This window comes from Xiphophorus maculatus, chromosome 24 (assembly GCF_002775205.1).
Source record: "Xiphophorus maculatus strain JP 163 A chromosome 24, X_maculatus-5.0-male, whole genome shotgun sequence".
NCBI lineage: Eukaryota > Metazoa > Chordata > Actinopteri > Cyprinodontiformes > Poeciliidae > Xiphophorus > Xiphophorus maculatus.
The window spans coordinates 14,256,252-14,275,746 of record NC_036466.1 but is presented as its reverse complement, the minus strand read 5'-3'; the positions used below and the strand labels follow the sequence as shown (position 1 = coordinate 14,275,746).

Below are 19,495 nucleotides of genomic sequence, written 5' to 3'. Positions count from 1 at the left end.
GTTGCAGCCAATGTTGCAGCTAATGTGGTAGCTAATGTTGCAGCTAATGTGGTAGCTAATGTTGCAGCCAATGTTGCAGCTAATGTGGTAGCTAATGTTGTAGCTAATGTTGTAGCTGATGTTGCAGCTAATGTTGCAGCTAATGTGGTAGCTAATGTGGTAGCTAATGTTGTAGCTAATGTGGTAGCTAATGTTGTAGCTAATGTTGTAGCTAATGTTGCAGCCAATGTTGCAGCTAATGTGGTAGCTAATGTTGCAGCTAATGTTGCAGCTAATGTGGTAGCTAATGTGGTAGCTAATGTTGCAGCCAATGTTGCAGCTAATGTGGTAGCTAATGTTGTAGCTAATGTTGTAGCTGATGTTGCAGCCAATGTTGCAGCTAATGTGGTAGCCAATGTTGCAGCTAATGTGGTAGCTAATGTTGTAGCTAATGTTGCAGCCAATGTTGCAGCTAATGTTGTAGCTAATGTTGCAGCCAATGTTGCAGCTAATGTGGTAGCTAAAGTTGCAGCCAATGTTGCAGCTAATGTGGTAGCTAATGTTGTAGCTAATGTTGTAGCTGATGTTGCAGCCAATGTTGCAGCTAATGTGGTAGCCAATGTTGCAGCTAATGTGGTAGCTAATGTTGCAGCCAATGTTGCAGCTAATGTTGCAGCTAATGTTGTAGCTAATGTTGTAGCTAATGTTGTAGCTAATGTTGCAGCCAATGTTGCAGCTAATGTTGTAGCTGATGTTGCAGCCAATGTTGCAGCTAATGTGGTAGCTAATGTTGCAGCCAATGTTGCAGCTAATGTGGTAGCTAATGTTGCAGCCAATGTTGCAGCTAATGTGGTAGCTAATGTTGCAGCTAATGTGGTAGCTAATGTTGCAGCTAATGTTGTAGCTAATGTTGCAGCCAATGTTGCAGCTAATGTTGCAGCTAATGTGGTAGCTAATGTTGCAGCCAATGTTGCAGCTAATGTGGTAGCTAATGTTGCAGCCAATGTTGCAGCTAATGTGGTAGCTAATGTGGTAGCTAATGTTGCAGCCAATGTTGCAGCTAATGTGGTAGCTAATGTTGCAGCCAATGTTGCAGCTAATGTGGTAGCTAATGTTGCAGCCAATGTTGCAGCTAATGTGGTAGCTAATGTTGCAGCTAATGTTGTAGCTAATGTTGTAGCTAATGTGGTAGCTAATGTGGTAACTAATGTTGCAGCCAATGTTGCAGCTAATGTGGTAGCTAATGTTGCAGCTAATGTTGTAGCTAATGTTGTAGCTAATGTGGTAGCTAATGTTGCAGCTAATGTTGTAGCTAATGTTGCAGCTAATGTGGTAGCTAATGTGGTAGCTAATGTTGCAGCCAATGTTGCAGCTAATGTGGTAGCTAATGTTGTAGCTAATGTTGCAGCTAATGTGGTAGCTAATGTTGCAGCTAATGTTGTAGCTAATGTGGTAGCTAATGTTGCAGCTAATGTTGTAGCTAATGTGGTAGCTAATGTTGCAGCTAATGTTGTAGCTAATGTTGTAGCTAATGTTGTAGCTAATGTTGTAGCTAATGTTGCAGCAGGTGAGTGAATTATAATAAAAAACAACCAAAGTTCTGTTTTTAAGCCTTTCTCCTACATGAGCAGTTTATTTAAACCTTATCACAAGAATCCTGAGTTGGATGTTATTTCCCAGAGTTATGGGGACAATAAAAGTTAATGTCTCTCTAAGAGCCAGATTGTGGTTTTATAAAGGGAAGCTACTTTAATAAACTCATAAACCGTTTGTTGCTTTCCTTTGGATATAAATCCATTTTAATTTGATTAGACGTCTCAATAAACTCTTAGACTTCCTTTAACTCAGATTTCCATGCAGGCCAATCGAGGTCAGTAAAGTGGAAGCTTCTTACTCCTGCTTGATGTTTATCAGCCTCAGGTTGACTTCAGTTATTACCTTCAGGTTTATCTCATTAACACAACAAACAATAATACATACATTTCCTTCCAGTTGCTCCTGTAGCCAACTCTGCAACAACCACACCTGGACCTACTACAGCTTGGCCTTCAGATACTCCTGCATCACCTCTGGAGCAAACATCTAACGCAGCTTCCACCATGTTGACTGACGATACGACCAACTTACCCACCAGGACTGACACAACAACTGCAGCTACAGAGACAGAGGCTCCTGATACGACTACTACTAGTAGTAGTACTACTACTAGTAGTACTACTCCTCCTCCCACTACTACTACTGCTCTTCCCACTACTGCTACTCCTACTCCCACTACTACTACTGCTCTTCCCACTACTAGTGCTCTTCCCACTACTACTGCTCTTCCCACTACTACTACTCCTACTCCCACTACTACGACTGCTCCTCCCACTACTACTACTGCTCTTCCCACTACTAGTGCTCTTCCCACCACTACTACTGCTCTTCCCACTACTGCTACTCCTACTCCCACTACTACGACTGCTCCTCCCACTACTACTACTGCTCTTCCCACTACTACTACTCCTACTCCCACTACTACTACTGCTCTTCCCACTACTAGTGCTCTTCCCACTACTACTGCTCCTCCCACTACTACTACTGCTCTTCCCACTACTAGTGCTCTTCCCACCACTACTACTGCTCTTCCCACTACTACTACTCCTACTCCCACTACTACGACTGCTCTTCCCACTACTACTACTCCTACTCCCACTACTACGACTGCTCCTCCCACTACTACTACTGCTCTTCCCACTACTAGTGCTCTTCCCACTACTACTGCTCCTCCCACTACTACTACTGCTCTTCCCACTACTAGTGCTCTTCCCACCACTACTACTGCTCTTCCCACTACTACTACTCCTACTCCCACTACTACTACTGCTCTTCCCACTACTACTGCTCTTCCCACTACTACTACTCCTACTCCCACTACTACGACTGCTCCTCCCACTACTACTACTGCTCTTCCCACTACTAGTGCTCTTCCCACCACTACTACTGCTCTTCCCACTACTACTACTCCTACTCCCACTACTACTACTGCTCCTCCCACTACTGCTACTCCTCCTCCCCCACTACTACTACTGCTCTTCCCACTACTACTACTCCTACTCCCACTACTACTACTGCTCTTCCCACTACTACTACTCCTACTCCCACTACTACTACTCCTACTCCCACTACTACTACTGCTCCTCCCACTACTACTACTCCTCCTCCCACTACTACTACTCCTCCTCCCACTACTACTACTGCTCCTCCCACTACTACTACTGCTCTTCCCACTACTACTACTCCTACTCCCACTACTACTACTGCTCCTCCCACTACTGCTACTCCTCCTCCCACTACTACTACTGCTCTTCCCACTACTACTACTGCTCTTCCCACTACTACTACTGCTCCTCCCACTACTGCTACTCCTACTCCCACTAGTACTACTCCTCCTCCCACTACTACTACTGCTCCTCCCACTACTACTACTGCTCCTCCCACTACTACTACTACTCATGCTCCCACTACTCCTCCCACTACTACTACTACTCATGCTCCCACTACTACTCCCACTACTACTACCACCTCCACCAAGCCTCCGCTGAACTGTATTCATGGGCATAATGAGAGTGGCGTCTGTGTCTGTGATGATGAGTGGACGGGGAAGAACTGCTCAGAGGGTGAGTCCTGTTGGTGTCTCTGTTTACCGTCGTTAAGGACGGAGGAACTCTTTGTTTCTTGGTTTATGTGAACACAGAAAAGTACTGATACTTGAATAAGGAGTCAGAAGGTCAGAGTTCAGTACGCACAGACGGATCCTACACATTAGATACAAGCGTCTTACCTGGGCTGGGCAGAACCAGAACTGGACTTTGGCTCAGAGATCTAAACTCCTCATTTCAGATGAAGATGAGAGACACCAGAACCAACGATGCAGAAGTTCAGATCTAAAGCTGGCCGGTCTCCTGTAGAGGTCTGGCGGTGCTCACCCCAGATCAGATATGGGAGTTTTAAAAATAATTCGTTTCCCTTCAACGTTTCCCTCATTTCTTGCTATTTCTGGCATTTCCAGGGGAAACTCATCGTCTTTATCATCTTCTTTTTCCAGAAAATTTCTGCACTGAAGCAACTTTAGGGAGATTCAGATTTCCAAAGACAACCATTGGTTGGTTTGCGTACTCAGAGGAACAATGTGGCAAAGATACAGTTTCAGGTACGTGTAACATCCACATATTAGACGGACTTCAGTCTTTCTCTTCTTGCGTCATTTTAAATCCCAACATGTCGTCTCTTCCCCTCAGCTGGTAAACCCCAGGCTTCTACCAGATGTTTGATCAGGGATGGAAAACCTCAGTTTGACGACCCACCCCGGGTCCTTCGATGTGAACAGACGCTCAGCGACATTCAAAGAAACGTGAGAATATCAGCATAACCAGTTTGATCAGAGGAACTGAAGATTTCATCGTGGAGTATTTGTTTTGTCCGTCAGCTCACCAGTTCTGCAGACCTGGAGGTACTGGCATCCAGCGCTCAGCTTCTGACATCCAGACCTGAAGGTCTGAAACCTGAAGACATCACCATAGCAACTCAGATTGCCAACACGTTGCTGCTGTCGCCAAATGCCTCAGAGGTAGGACATTCTGACAGAAGGACATCGGCCAGTGAACATGGCTTCACACCGCGTGGATGGAGCCACTGACCCGGTCCCGACTCTAAAGTTCTGGTTCTTGTTTCCAGACCGTCAGGGTGGCAGCAGTTACTACCATCAGTCAGCTGCTCAACGCCACGGAGTCCGATGAGAAGGAGGAAACCAACACGTCTCAGAGGTAAGCAGACATCGATTCTGTACTTCCTACTGGGTCAGTGGGTCAGAACAACGGGTCAGCCGCTCAGACTATGGAAAACAGGACGCCATCTTCAATACTCCGTGATTTAGAATTGGTTTGGTTCTGACGGGGCTTTATGGGCCTGGAGAGTGACCAGTGAAACCACTATGTGGATAGTCTGGTTGTCCAGTTAAAATGACCATCCAGCCAGAACCTGGATGGTCTTTGGTGGTTCGGTGTGACCAAAGAAACCAGAACTAAAACCTTCAGGCATCAGAACCTTGGTCAGGTTGGCTGGTAGATAAGGAAGGTGAACATGTTGTCAAGAGCTAAAGTTTTGATTCAGAGCTGCTGTGCTACCAAACATCTGATGGTGTCACACCTTTAATGTTGGCGTTACCTTCAGTTTGATCCGTTTCTCATGCTCAGCTTGACGTTGACCCTGGATCAGCTCTCTGTGAACCTCAGCCTCACCAGCAACACGTCTCAGCTGGTCCAACCGAACCTGGTGGTCCAGTCGGCTCAGATTCCAGCGTCGGACACCCAGGGAGTCCAGTTCACCGCGTTGGCAGGTCAGTGGGTCGCTGCATCCCAACAGTAGAGCCTGGAGCGTCAGTGATTCTGGTTCGGTGCTGATGAATGTAGCCAGAAATGTTTTATTCCCTCCGATTTTCATTAACTCCTTCCTTGGTGACTATGAACCCACTAAACTTCTCACTGTATTCAGGGCAGTCTGGCAGTTTTGTAGCCAACAGAATTCGGTTGGACACCAACGTGTCAAAGGTCACCGTGGACGAGGATTTTATCGCTGACGCTCTGGTTTACATCCGCTTCCCATCAGGTGGGTTCCCTGCATCAGAGGACATATAACCTCCTGTTAGCAACAGCTGACCCTAGATTCGTTCCTCTACATCCAGGCAGAGGGGCTGAAAGGCGCCAGCAGGGGTCCAACGTCTCTCTGGGCTTCGTCCTCTACCAGAACAGCCGCTTCTTCCCGTCCAGGATCTACAGGAGGCGGCGGGCCAGCCTCAGGGTCCTGTCAGCCAGCATCGGGGGTCCAGACCGCAGTGTGGTGGCGGAGACTGTGGAGATGCAGTTCAGAGTAAAGGTACCAAAACCAAAGCCACTTCATCACCTTTACTGGGTTTACTGGGCTCTTCAGATGTGAAAAAGGTTCTGGTTCCTGCGGTTCCAGCTCCTACTTAATACATCTCTGCACGACTTCTCCTGCGTCTTCTGGGACTACGGCAAGCAGGACTGGAACACCCACGGCTGCCACAAGGGGAACGCTTCAGACGGCGTTCTCAGATGTTCCTGCAACCACACCACCAACTTCGCAGCTCTCTGGGTGATTTCCACACTCCAGAACCAGAACAGTTCAGCGTTTCTTCCAGGATTTAAGGTTCTGAACAGATTTGTTTCAGTCTTTCAGAGAGGACTATAAGTATGCAGAATCCCTGATGAGGATCTCCATCGTGGGTCTGTCTTTCTCCATCCTGGGCTTGGTTATCACCATCATCCACCACCTGAAAGAGACGTAAGGCCATGCTAGCTGGATGCTTCAGTTCAGTGGTTCTTTGGTTAGCGAAGAGCTTTAATCTGAGCTCTAGCAGGACGAAACCACAACAGATGTTTACAGATGTTCTCCATCCAAAGACAAAACCTTCAGGCTGTAGATGTCGGTAGAGACCAGTAGTGGTCATGCCTAGCTAAAAAGCTAGCTACGCTAATCCTGCACCAACTAATCATAAACATTAATTTAGCAAACACTAAAGTTCTGCACCAACATGGTAATTAGCAGAGGCTAACAGTAAAGTGCTATACCTACATGATAATTAGTAGAAGCTAACAGTAAAGTGCTATACCTACAAGATAATTAGTAGAAGCTAACAGTAAAGTGCTATACCTACATGATAATTAGCAGAAGCTAACAGTAAAGTGCTATACCTACATGATAATTAGCAGAAGCTAACAGTAAAGTGCTATACCTACAAGATAATTAGTAGAAGCTAACAGTAAAGTGCTATACCTACATGATAATTAGCAGAAGCTAACAGTAAAGTGCTATACCTACATGATAATTAGCAGAAGCTAGGCTAAAGAAGAACAGTTGCTAACCAAAACTTCAACACAGATGTCAAACTTCATTCAACTGAAACTTTACAAACTAGCTAACTAAATTAGGGTTTTAGACTTAATCAGGAAAAATTATTTAGTTGAACTTTGGCACTAAATGTTTTCAAATTTTGCATAAAAGCTAAATGGCTAAGTTCTGCTAATCCTGGTGTTAAACCCAGATGACCTGGAACCAAAGGGTTTAAAAGCCTCAGAAGGCTGAATGTGAATTGACTCATTTTCATGTTTCATTGCTTTACGTTGTTCTGTGACATCAGAGATACCTGAGAAACATTCTGGTCAGTTCAGGTTTCTGGGTCAGCAGGTTTTCCAGAAACATTTTGAACCCAAACCAGAGTCCATCCTCAGATTCTTCTTCTGGTTCTGCTCAGTTTTCAGATGAAATCTGGTCAAAAACAAACCAAGCTGAACTCCAAGACGTCTCTGCTCTGCATCTGCTTCAGTCTGCTGGCCTTCATCATCACCTTCCTGTCTGGAGTCCAGAACCTCAGACAGGACTACGGTACCAAGGAGCCGCCCAGTGATCAGAACCAGATCCTGGACTCTGAGAAGTCTGTGGTGCCGGATTCGGGCTCCTGCACGGCCGTGACGGCGCTTCTGCACTTCTTCCTGCTGGCCACCTTCTCATGGAACAGTTTGTACGGCACCCAGGTGGTTCTGCTGGTCCGATCCATGCAGCGCAGCCTGCCCTCGTACTGGACCGGGCTCAGCTGGGGAGTCGGATGGGGTAGGACATTTCAGACGCCAAAGCTGCCAAACAACCTCAACTTTCTACTTTTTGTTATGTTTATTCAAAACATGCAGAAATAAACAAAACAAACATCAATTGATTTTTACAGAATAAATATCTGATCAGAACCAGAACCCTGACCCGGTTTTGCTTCATCTTGTTGTTTCTGATCAGGAGTCCCAGCCGTTGTCACGGCGATCACCCTGGCAACGACCTACCGGGTGGAGAACCCGCTGGCATACAGACAGGAGGAGTTGTGAGTCCTGCTTTAAATGGGTTCTGGTTCTGGTTCTGGTTCTCCTTGCTGACCACCTGGATGTTCCTGCAGCTGCTGGCTGGCCGCTCTGGACCAGAACAAACACTTCAGCTTTGGGAAGCCCATGTTCTGGGCCTTCCTGGTGCCGCTGGGCCTGGTTCTGCTCTACAACACGGTTCTGCTGGGCCTCGTCTCCCTCACCACCTGCAGGGTGGATCGCAAGCTCACCAGGTGACTACCGCCCCCTGCTGGGCACTCTGAGCAGTACAGCAGAAAAAGATGAATTAAATCATCTCTAAATATTAAATTTAAAAATAAACCATAAAATTAAACTGGCACAGAAATAAATAAAATATTTTTAGTTTCAATAACGTTAATAAAATATCAATTATATGGATAATTATATATATTACATTCATTATACAGATGTAACTGTGACTGTCTGGTCATAATGTTGTGCCTGATCTCTCTGGTTCTGGTTCTGTGGACCCGGCAGCACCAAGCGCTCCTCCCTGGCCCAGAAGTTCCTGGTCAGCTTCTCTCTGGCGGTTCTGCTCGGTCTGTCCTGGACTCTGGGCTACCTGGTCCTGGTTAAAGAGGAAACCATTCACCTGGTCTGCAGCATCCTGTTCTGCCTGTGTACCACCACCCAGGTAGGCTCCGGTTCCGGTTCCGGGTCCGGCTCCGGGTTCGCTGCGGCCCGGCCGGACCCGGTAACGATGCGCTGTGTGTCTGCAGGGCCTGCAGATCTTCATCCTGTTCACGGCCAGAACCAGAAGCTTCCGGGTCGCAGTGGGCCGGTCCGCTCACTACGTCTCCGTCGCCGGGTTCACCCTCAGGTCCACAACGTACTACCTGTGGAAGAACCGGGCCGAGACCAGAACCTCAGACATGTACAACACAAAGGACCGGGACACCAGCATCTAGAGCCAGGAACCGGGCCAGAACCAACAACTACAACCAGGAACCGGGCCAGAACCAACAACTACAACCAGGAACCGGACCAGAACCGGCATATAGAACCAGGAACAGGCGATCCACCAGCTGCAGTCAGAACTGACCCGGTACCGCTCCAGTGTTGGATCAGTGATTTTTGTACTTTTTATTTTATATTCCTCTGATGTTCAGTATTATGATCCCAATATTATTGGTGAATTATTGGTGAATTATTGGTGAATTATTGAACATGAATAATTCCTGATCAGTTTGGATATTTTTCCATTTTTCTGCAGAAGCTGATTAAAAATCATTTCATCTCAACCAGCAGATTTTAAATGTAAACCAGATCAGAACCGGATCAGAACCGGATCAGAACTGCTGGTTCTGATCCAGTTTGTCTCGTTTTATTGGTTCTGATCATTATAATGTTTTTATATAAACTCAGATTTTTATATTTTCATGTTTTTATTGTTTTATCATCTGAACCATTAAAGATGTTCTAAAAACTCTTCAGATGTTCTGGTTCCATGACAATCGGGTCCACTGTGGTTCTGTTGGGTCCGGTTCTGTAGAACCCAGCCTTGGTGGTTCTGAATGGTTCCAGTTTGTGGCCACTGGGGGGCGCCAGACCTCCACCGCCACACAGTGAAGGTTCTGTTGGTTCTGACTTGGACCAGGTGAACACGGCCTGACCCGGGTTCTGAACATCCCAGATGGAACAAACTCCACGAACTGGGTTCATCCCTCTGTGGAGGACGGGCTGAACAGAACCAGAACCAGAACCTGCTGCACGGCGTTGCCATGGGAACAGCCCCGCAGCATCGGGAGACTCCAGACCGGGCCGAAGGATTCCCGCTGAGTCAGAACCAGAACCAACAGCAGCTGGTCCAGAACCGAGCCGAGAGATGAACAGAGGAACCGGATGAGTCCAAACCCGGACGGCTCGGCTGCTAATGATGAACAGAACCGGTCCAGACGTTACCAGAACCTCTCTCAGAAACGACCCGATGTCAGAATCTGCAGCCGGTTCTGTTGGTTCAGGTTGGTCACCTCCAGCCTGAAGCTCCGCCCCCTCATGTTAGACACAGGGACCGGTCCGGGTCGTTACGCAACCGTCCAGAACCCTGTGATCCAAATGAAACAGAACCCACTGAACATGTGGTTCTGATGAGTTTCCCAAACACCTGAAGGTCCAACGTTCTGCTGTTACATAACCGGGCCAAAGCAGGCCCGGTTGATTCCTCTGTGTGGGCGTGCGGCCGGGCCGGGCGGAACCGTCTGGTTCTGGTTTCACTGAACAATGAGAGGGACAAAAGTGGACTGGAAACACATGTGGTTCTGCTGGGGGGGCCGACCCGTTTGGTTCTGAAGAATCTGAGACATTTTATAGCATTTAGTCGTTATTCCTGAAGTTCACAGAGAGGAAGAGGAGGAGGAGGAAGAGGATGAGGAGGAGGAGGAAGAGGAAGAGGATGAAGAGGAAGAGGATGAAGAGGAGGAGGAAGAGGAAGAGGATGAAGATGATGCAGCCGTCGGACCGTTTGTCCTTTGGGACATGAAGGTTCCCAGGAAGTTCCTCAGGGGACCGTTATTCAGGTTGCACAACATGGTTCTGGGTCAGCGACATGAAGGTTAGAGGTTTGGGTTTCCTTCCACCAGAACCAGAAGGTTCTGCACCGTCTCATGACCAACAGGGTTTTCACCAGACTGACCGGTTCTGGACCAGAGAACCAGAACCTGCTGGTTCTGAAGAACATGTTGATGTTCAGCAGTTCTTCAGGGAACCGAGATGACGAACCAAACAGGTTCAGCTGATGTTCGGTGTTCTGTGAACGGATCAGAACCGGATCAGGAGCACAGAACCAGTTTGGTCTGGACCGGGTCACTGTGACCTCCACACCCAGAACATCATCACAGCCTGATCAGTGGGTCAGAACCAAACTGGGATCTGGTCCAGTGTGACCAAACATTGCATCAGCGCAACCAGAGTCTGTTTGGACGGACCAATGAGGGAGCGGCACCAGCGTTGCCATCGGTTACCATCAGGTCCAGTTTAGGAGCCTCTGGAGAAGTTTCAGCTCAGGTTCCACTTCCTGATCTTCATCCTCAGGATGAGAAACCAGGCGTTTCGCTCCCAGGTTCTCCTTGGTTCTCCCTGGTTCTCCCAGGTTCTCCCTGGTTCTCCCTGGTTCTCCCAGGTTCTCCTTGGTTCTCCCTGGTTCTCCTTGGTTCTCCCTGGTTCTCCCTGGTTCTCCTTGGTTCTCCTTGGTTCTCCCTGGTTCTCCTTGGTTCTCCCTGGTTCTCCCTGGTTCTCCTTGGTTCTCCCTGGTTCTCCCTGGTTCTCCCAGGTTCTCCCAGGTTCTCCTTGGTTCTCCTTGGTTCTCCCTGGTTCTCCTTGGTTCTCCCTGGTTCTCCCTGGTTCTCCTTGGTTCTCCTTGGTTCTCCTTGGTTCTCCCTGGTTCTCCTTGGTTCTCCTTAGTTCTCCCTGGTTCTCCTTGGTTCTCCCTGGTTCTCCATGGTTCTCCCAGGTTCTCCCAGGTTCTCCTTGGTTCTCCTTGGTTCTCCCTGGTTCTCCCTGGTTCTCCTTGGTTCTCCCTGGTTCTCCCAGGTTCTCCCTTCCGGGCCAAGAACCCAAACAGCCGTAAATCCCCGGAGCGGATCCACTTCCCCCCATGTGAAAAACTTCCAGGCTCTGCAGGACATTTTTCCACATTCACACCCAAGATCCTCAGATTCCCTCCAAGGCCTGGCAGGAAACCCGACTCGGTTCCTCAAACTCGGTTCCTCAAACTCGGTTCCTCAAACTCGGTTCCCCCGTCAGGATCCATGAACCGGATCATCTGCAGGAAACCTCAGGAAGACAGAAATAACTTTACGGCTGGAAACAGGTGGAACGTTTCTGCGTCCGTCCGTCCTCTTTGGTTTGACGGCTGCTGTAAGTGAAGCTCATCTCCTGTCAGCGGCTGATCCACGCCGCGCCGCGCTCCGTGTTTCCTGTCAGCAGTTGATCCACGCCGCGCCGCGCTCCGTGTTTCCTGTCAGCGGCTGATCCACGCCGCGCCGCGCTCCGTGTTTCCTGTCAGCGCCTGGAATCACCTGAACCTTGCTGACATTCCTGTCTCCATCCCAGCAGGAAGTGGAAGCGGCCGCAGCGTTTCCTCTGATGGGCTGCAGTTCGTCTTCATTACGACGTGACGCAGCGCCGCTGCAGATCCGGCGTTTCCTCCGCCTGCCGTCCAACTAAAACATCTCATCCATCTTCATTCTGCTGGAGCCGCAGATGAAGCTCCATTCATCACAGTTACTAGTTCAGCCCAACACGGAAAAAACTCTAAATATTACCGAGGATTTCTGGTCCAGGTTCTGGTGGAAACGCCTCAGAGCTCCGGAAGTAAGAAACTAACTTATGAGTCTCTTCTGGAGGTTAAAGTCTCGTTTTAAATCAATTATTCTTTAACGTTTAGTTTTAAATCAGTTATTCTTTAAAGTCTCGTTTTAAATCAGTTATTCTTTACTATTGATGGAAAAGTTCAAGTTTTACTGACGAGAGAAAAGTAAACTTTAACTTTTCCACCAATATTATTATATATTTAAACAAACTGACGTCCTGCAGAAAAGTTAGTTTAGTGCAAAACTAAACTAACTTTTAGTTTTAGCTTCTTTCCAATAGAAGCTGAAAACAATTACTTGGTAAGATTTTGTGTTTTTATTGAAATCCTAAATAAAAAAGCTAAAACAACTTCTACGATGCTTCAGGAAGTCAAACATGTCTGAGACGTTTCTCAGTTTTCTGTTTCTCCTTTAGATATCATAATCTATAATCTATAATCTATCACCATCACTTCTGCTCAGTCGGCCATCTTTGTTTCCTCTGAACTCACATTTGGTTTTTAGCGGTTTTGAAGTTTCCATGTTAATGAGTGAAACATTCAGATGTAAACACTGAACAACCAAACCTGCTAACATTTGATTGAAATCATCATGATGCTAACGATCTTTTAAATCTTCCTGATCTTTTAAATCTTCCTGATCTTTTAAATCTTCCTGATCTTTTAAATCTTCCTGATTCTCTGCAGGAGAAACTCTGGAAACGATGATCTGTTTTCTCTGCAGAATCAGGAATGAAAGAAATGTTGGATTTCAGCTCATATCATGGTTTTCCAGTTCTGTTTCGTCTCCAGATCTCTGGGAATCTGCTCACGTTCTCTGAACAGCAGAACGTTTCTGGTTTCGCTCCAGGCCGGAGGCGGCTCTGCTGGACTCGCAGGGATTTTCCTGCCTAAATGAGAAGCAGAGTTGCAGCTCCTTGCTCTCCATTAAAGCAGCTCAGGGGGGGCCCCATGTGGCCCCGCCAAGCCAATTTCATTTTAAAAGCTCCTTTTGAACCAATTCCTCAACAGATCGTCCGCAGAACAAGCCGAGGGAACGGAGATGTTTACGCCTCACTGCCTGTTTACAAGCACAGCAACCAAACGGCCCAGCAGGCCCGGTTTCATCCTCACAGATGTTCTGGAAAATCTTCCTGAATCGTCCTGCTGGGAGTTTGTTCTGCCGTCTGTTTCCTCCATCAGGTGTCGGACGGAGCGGCGCGCTGCGGGGTTTGGTTGTTAGGAACGTTTGAGAAAAACGACATGAAACTGAACGCAGTTAGAGAAAAAGGAAGAATGGTGCAGAACAGTTCACTGAGAAAACATTCAAATGTGTGTTTACTGTCCTCTGCTAAAGTCTTTACAGATGTGAAGAAAAACAAAGTCAAGTTTATTTTTACAGCAGAAAATCAAAGAGCTTCAGATCCTAAAACTTCATACAAGCAGCAATTATGGAGCAAACAATAAACTTTTAATTTTACCATCAAGTAAATGAAATATGTTGATCAGAAACTTTCATCCAGTCACTTCAGTTCTGGAGTTTTAATGTTTGTACTTTGTTTTCTATAGATCTACCTCACACAGATACTAAATGTGTTTTTGGTTGTTCTAATTTTTTACAGTTTCCGTCTCCTATTAAATTATGACATCATCTCTGTCACAAAGTGTTTCTGAATATTGTCTGGAAGTTTATAATTTCTTACTCTGGACATAAATTGTCCAGTTTTTACATTTTAAAAGTCATCTGTTCAACAAAAGAAATACTTCCAATTATGCAACCGTCATCTTTGAAAAGCAGAAGTGGAGCCTCCTGCACAACCAACAGGAACACAGGAAGTAGTTTCTGGATGGTTAGTCAACAACAGAGCTCTTGTCTTTTCCAGCAGCCATTGTACATCGCAACGTCTTGGAGCTCAGCTGTGGTTGCTAGGTGACAGTATGGGGTTTGCTGTCGTTGCTAGGTAACGGGCAGCGCCTGCTGATTTGTGACGTTACATTCTGGGTTTTTTTTTGAAACGGCTCGTTTTCCAGACATCAAAAACACGTGAAGTTGCTGCCAGAAACAGAGGAAGAAAAACGCTCAAAATGTTTTAATACCAGAGTTACAGTCAAGTCATCCAAGGAATCTGGACCGATCCACAGAGGATCCTTCAGAACCGATACCGAATGAAACTGGTTTGATCTGCCTGATCCAGGTCATCAGCCTCCATCAGAGCCTGACGCCAGATATGATCCGAGCTTCATCTCTGCAGCAGGTCGACCTTCTGCATCAGGACTTTTTACTGGAACAGATCGGATCAAGAACACCAAACTGAAAACAAACCCAAGAAGAAAGAACAAAACAAGCCAGTTCCACCTGCAGCCATCTGGATGGAGGAACTGGATGGATGGATGAGACAGCGCGTGTCCCGTACCTTCAGTCCTCTCTGCTTTTTAACAACTGGTGGCTCGGTTCTGTTGAAGGATTCAGAATGAATTAATCTGTCTTAGCGATAAAACTGCAGAGTCCTGCGTATTTTAGAGCATAATATGCCCTAAAAGCAACACACAGCTGGTGTTTTATGAGTCTTAAAGGGCCCAGAGACATAAAAATGCTCTTAAAATGTGGATTTAGAGTCAAGCTGAAACAAAATGTCCAAATGACACATTTCAAATGACAACAAGTCTGAATCTAGTTACAGCAACAATGAAGACAAAGGTTTTCTACAGAAATTCAACCTGAACCGATGGGCCACGCCTGGTCCTGACCGATGGGGCCCGTCACAGCAGAGACCCAACAGATGCTCCATGTTCTCACTTATGACCTGCAACCAAACAACAACAGCAGATCTCCAGAAACTCAACATAACCGTGTGTGGTCTGGGCGGAACCGGCGTCATCCTTCCTCAGGGCTTCCTCCGCTGAAACGCCATGTCTCGTCCACCCAAACATCCACCCAAACATCCGCCCAAACATCCACCCAAACAGCCGCCCAAACATCCGCCCAAACATCCGCCCAAACATCCACCCAAACAGCCGCCCAAACATCCGCCCAAACATCGGCCCAAACATCCACCCAAACATCGGCCCAAACATCGGCCCAAACATCCACCCAAACATCCACCCAAACAGCCGCCCAAACATCCGCCCAAACATCCACCCAAACAGCCGCCCAAACATCCACCCAAACATCCGCCCAAACATCCGTCCAAACATCCGTCCAAACATCCGCCCAAACATCCACCCAAACAGCCGCCCAAACATCCGCCCAAACATCGGCCCAAACATCCACCCAAACATCGGCCCAAACATCGGCCCAAACATCCACCCAAACATCCGCCCAAACATCGGCCCAAACATCCACCCAAACATCCACCCACACATCCGCCCACACATCCGCCCAAACATCCGCCCAAACATCCGTCCAAACATCCGTCCAAACATCTGCCCAAACATCCGCCCAAACATCCACCCAAACATCTGCCCAAACATCCGCCCAAACATCGGCTCCACGGCAACTTTTCCTAAAACAAGGGAATCCCAGGGATCCTCAGCCTCGTAACTCATCTGTCAGAGGAACCCGAGGGAGGAAGACGACGACGAGAGAAACGAGGAACAAAGAAGATTCATCTCATCGTTATTTATGACTCCAGGTGATCCGATGTGGAATCCAGATGGAGAAAACCGAAGCCGTCCAATCAGACGACAAACTGGAGGGAGAACTGCAGTACCGACTCGTCGGATCAGGGGAGGAGAGAAGATCTTCAGATGGATTCCTAGATCACCACAGCAGAGAGGAAACCCTCCAGTACCGAGACCCTGAAAAACAGTCCAACTTCTAAAGTCCTGAAGAAGAACGTCTTCATGACAGACGCTGTTTATCACAACTTTGAAAACGTTTAACTTCCCTTAAATTCATCTTTCCATAAAAACTCTAAAGCTTCAATTTATAGTTTTTAACCTTAAAACTGAACAAAGTTACTCTGAAGTTTTGGTTATCGACTGTAAAGAATTACATTTATGCTCTTATTTTGAAGTCTTTACGCAGCAGTTCAGTTTCCTGTCCTCATGTTGTGCAGCCAATACCCAGAATGCATTGCTGTAGTTCTACAGTAAACAGTTTAATATTTACTGATTTTCTACAAGTTTTCTGACTGAAACTGTAAAATGATCAAATTCAGGAGCAAAGTTATCAAAACCCAACAGATCCGTTCAAAAATATCATGTTTCATTAGCATGTTAGCTCTTTAGCATGAGGTTCTGCTAAATGCTATGGTGTGGTAGCACTTCAGTATCATTGGAACCAGTGTTTCTGGTTAGCACTTTAGCATTAGCATAGTTAGCTTCTTAATTAGCCCACCAGTGGTTTCAGGTTCTGATCAAAGTCACAGCAGATACATTTATGGTAAATTCAACCAAGCTCCAGTTCTCTGACAAAAACGGATTTCCTCAAGACCAACAAGAAACAGGAAGAGCAAGATGGCAGAAAAGTTAAAAACACATTTTAACTGATCCGACTTCCTCCCAATGGATCAGAGCAGAAATGCTCCGATGTTGAGAATGTGGAGAGGAAATTCAGAGTAAAACCAAACTAGACCCGTTTCAACCTGCCAAGTCCAAACACCAAGTAACATCTGGAAACCAAAGCAGACCGAGTCCAACATCTGGGCCAGGAGGAACCGTTGAGGTTCTGCCTCAACCCGGAGGAGTTCGTAACGTTAGGAGTCCAATGATCGGCTCCAAACGCCTGACTGCACCATAAAGAGGAACAAGGCATCCATGAAGCGACAGGAAGAGCCACTGAAAGATTATTAATGATGCAGAACATGAACAAGACGGATCAGAGCAGGACGACAAACAGAATCTGTGACAGACGAGAAGAACGGCGCTGGGAACCCGTTCAGAACATCTGGGCTCCGAGGAACATTTATCACAACCAGCAGCATGATAAAGAACAGAACGTTCGGCTGCAAACTCCAGAACCGGCACCAGCGCCAGGTCCAAACAGATGTTCTGATACAAGCTTCTGCAGGACGCGGAACCAATTAACCACCAAACCCCCGAAGACATAAAACTTCCTAAACGGACGAAGACAAACAGGAAAACCGGCTCATTGGACCCAGCCGGGCCAGCAGCGGTTCCCAGGACGTCACCGGACCGGTTTAAACTGGGTCAGCCTCACAGAACAGAACAAATACCTGAAACTCATGTGGAAGCATCAACAGAACCAGAGTCCAAACGGTCGTTTTATGGTTCTGATCCGAAGTGTTGAGCTGTTTATTATTTAACAGGAACTGACTGTCTGTGATCCAGCAAAGGTCAGCAGGTCAACATGGAGCTAACTGGTTCACATAAATCAAGTTAGGATGAAAAACCAGTGAGTTTTATGGTCAAAGTGAAAATTCTGAAGAATTTATCCAAAAATCCAGAACAAAGAGAAACTCAGTTCAGTCCCGTGAAAATAAATAAAGACAAAAACAAAAACAACTTTTCTGGAAGGAAAACATTCAAACTGGCAGCAGTGCAGGTTTGGACCGACCCGTTCCCACAGGGTGGGTCCCATGTGGACCCGGTTCTGATTTCAGACACCTGGATCTGGTTCTGGTCGGTCTGAGTCATGAAGTGTTTTGGGTTTCCTCTGGAGTTTGGAGGAAGAAACCGCAGAACCATAACATCCAGGAGTATCGGACTGCAGAGCGGTTCTTCCACCAGGAACTGACTCATCAGAGTGGCAGCCATTTTCACCTCTTTACTCTGCAGAACCCTGACCGGCCCCGGCCCGGACTGGTCCCAGCACCTTCTGTTAGACCTCCATGTTGTCCAGAACCTCCTGATTACTCTGGATCTCTGATTTAAGACCTGCAGGTCCAGTTTCACTGAATTGAGTCACTTCTTCATTTTCTTTCCTCCCTGAGGCTCTCTGACGTTGACGACTCCCGTTTTTCAGCTCCGTCATGTTTATGGGTCTCATCATCATCAGATCAGGACGGCCGTAGACTCAGACCTCACCAGGAGGTCGGAGGTCGCGGCGATGACCTGCTCTGTTCCTGAACCTCAGCAGATCCACTCTCACCGTTCTCAGATCAACATTTAGATTTTATGGTTTTTACAGGTTTTGTGTGTTTTCCCTCCTGATGATCCAGTACAGTTGCTCTGATTTGGGACCAGAACTGGAACATCTGCTCCACCTCCAGCTGCTGTGGTTCTCTGAGTCAAACCAACCTGTTCCCCTCCTGGCCTGTGGGGGCGCTGCACCAACAACCACTTAATAAACTGAGCACAACTTCCTTCTGTACCAAATGGAAACAAGATGGAGGCGTCAGCAGTTTTTGTCTTTGGCTAAAGACCATGAGAAACTTCTCCTGCTAGCGCTAGGCTAGCATGTTTGTTTTGGTTATATTTACCCAGAATGCCATGCGCTGAAGTCCGCTTGGCGTTTCCATATTCATTCTAACTGCACCAGAGTTCACTTTTTTTTGAGAATGACGTCACCTGTTGCTACGTTACCGCTGAGGTTCGGCGGCTGCAGGTGCTGGTTCTCCGGCCCGTTTCCCACTCAGGACGTTGTCATGGCAACATTCTGACGGACAGGTTCTGGGCTTACAGTCCAGCTTCACTGGCACCGGAAGCATTTGGTCTTCATTTCCTCAGCTGAGCGGCTCTTCATAAACCCAGTGATGGCGGATAAATGACTCATGACGTCACCGATGGATGAACAGAACAATATTTATGTTTGATAAACGTGTGTTTGACGTATTTTTGCCTTTCAAAATAAAAATTCATCCAAACCTTTCGCTTCAATAAATTCATTAATGGAGAGATTTCCATATCTCCTGGATCCAATATGGCCGCCATGCATGGTAAACATAGTGGAGGTTGAGAAGAGTTTCTGATATACCAGCGTCAAACTGGTGGGTCTGATATCTGAGCCGGGTCACAGATCCAGCTGGTCCAGAACCATCTCCTGATCTGCTGATGGAGGAAACCTGTGGCTGTTTATAGTGTTAACCCTCCCCCAAAACTCCTAAAACCCCCAAAACTCCTAAAACCCCCCAACCCCACCCAGGCAGTGATTTGATTTTGGTTTTAGGTGGAGTTGCTGCTTTTATGGACTTGTTCTCATTAATCTCTTTATATTCGTTGTATATTTTTTCTAAAAGTTGAAAATAATTGACGGTTTGCTTGTTTTCTGAAGTTGCTGCTGTTGGAGTCTCTACATGATTTACTGACAGAACCACAAACTGGACCGGCTCGCAGACGGTTCTCTGGCTCTGGGCTCCTTCAATCTGATCCTCTGAGTTTC

General features: G+C 46.9%; 1 protein-coding gene across 1 annotated transcript; it reads left to right on the top strand.

Moving 5' to 3' along the window:
• Positions 1–3,465: 3,465 nt before the first annotated feature.
• adgrg7 (adhesion G protein-coupled receptor G7) lies at positions 3,466–9,354 on the top strand. The gene is made up of 15 exons (XM_023329767.1): positions 3,466–3,638; positions 4,067–4,171; positions 4,260–4,372; positions 4,448–4,588; positions 4,696–4,784; positions 5,214–5,356; positions 5,512–5,625; positions 5,702–5,892; positions 5,980–6,132; positions 6,209–6,321; positions 7,292–7,647; positions 7,825–7,906; positions 7,979–8,137; positions 8,403–8,559; positions 8,645–9,354. The coding sequence occupies exons 8-15, from the start codon at positions 5,875–5,877 to the stop codon at positions 8,831–8,833; spliced, it is 1,227 nt and encodes a 408-aa protein (XP_023185535.1). The 5' UTR covers positions 3,466–3,638; positions 4,067–4,171; positions 4,260–4,372; positions 4,448–4,588; positions 4,696–4,784; positions 5,214–5,356; positions 5,512–5,625; positions 5,702–5,874; the 3' UTR covers positions 8,834–9,354.
• The last annotated feature ends 10,141 nt before the right edge of the window (positions 9,355–19,495 follow it).

Bases quoted from the DNA above. Each gene is read 5' to 3' on its own strand.
- adgrg7 (XM_023329767.1), top strand. The intron at 6,133-6,208 runs GTGATTTCCACA...GATTTGTTTCAG, and splicing joins CCAACTTCGCAGCTCTCTGG to TCTTTCAGAGAGGACTATAA. The intron at 6,322-7,291 runs GTAAGGCCATGC...GGTTCTGCTCAG, and splicing joins ATCCACCACCTGAAAGAGAC to TTTTCAGATGAAATCTGGTC.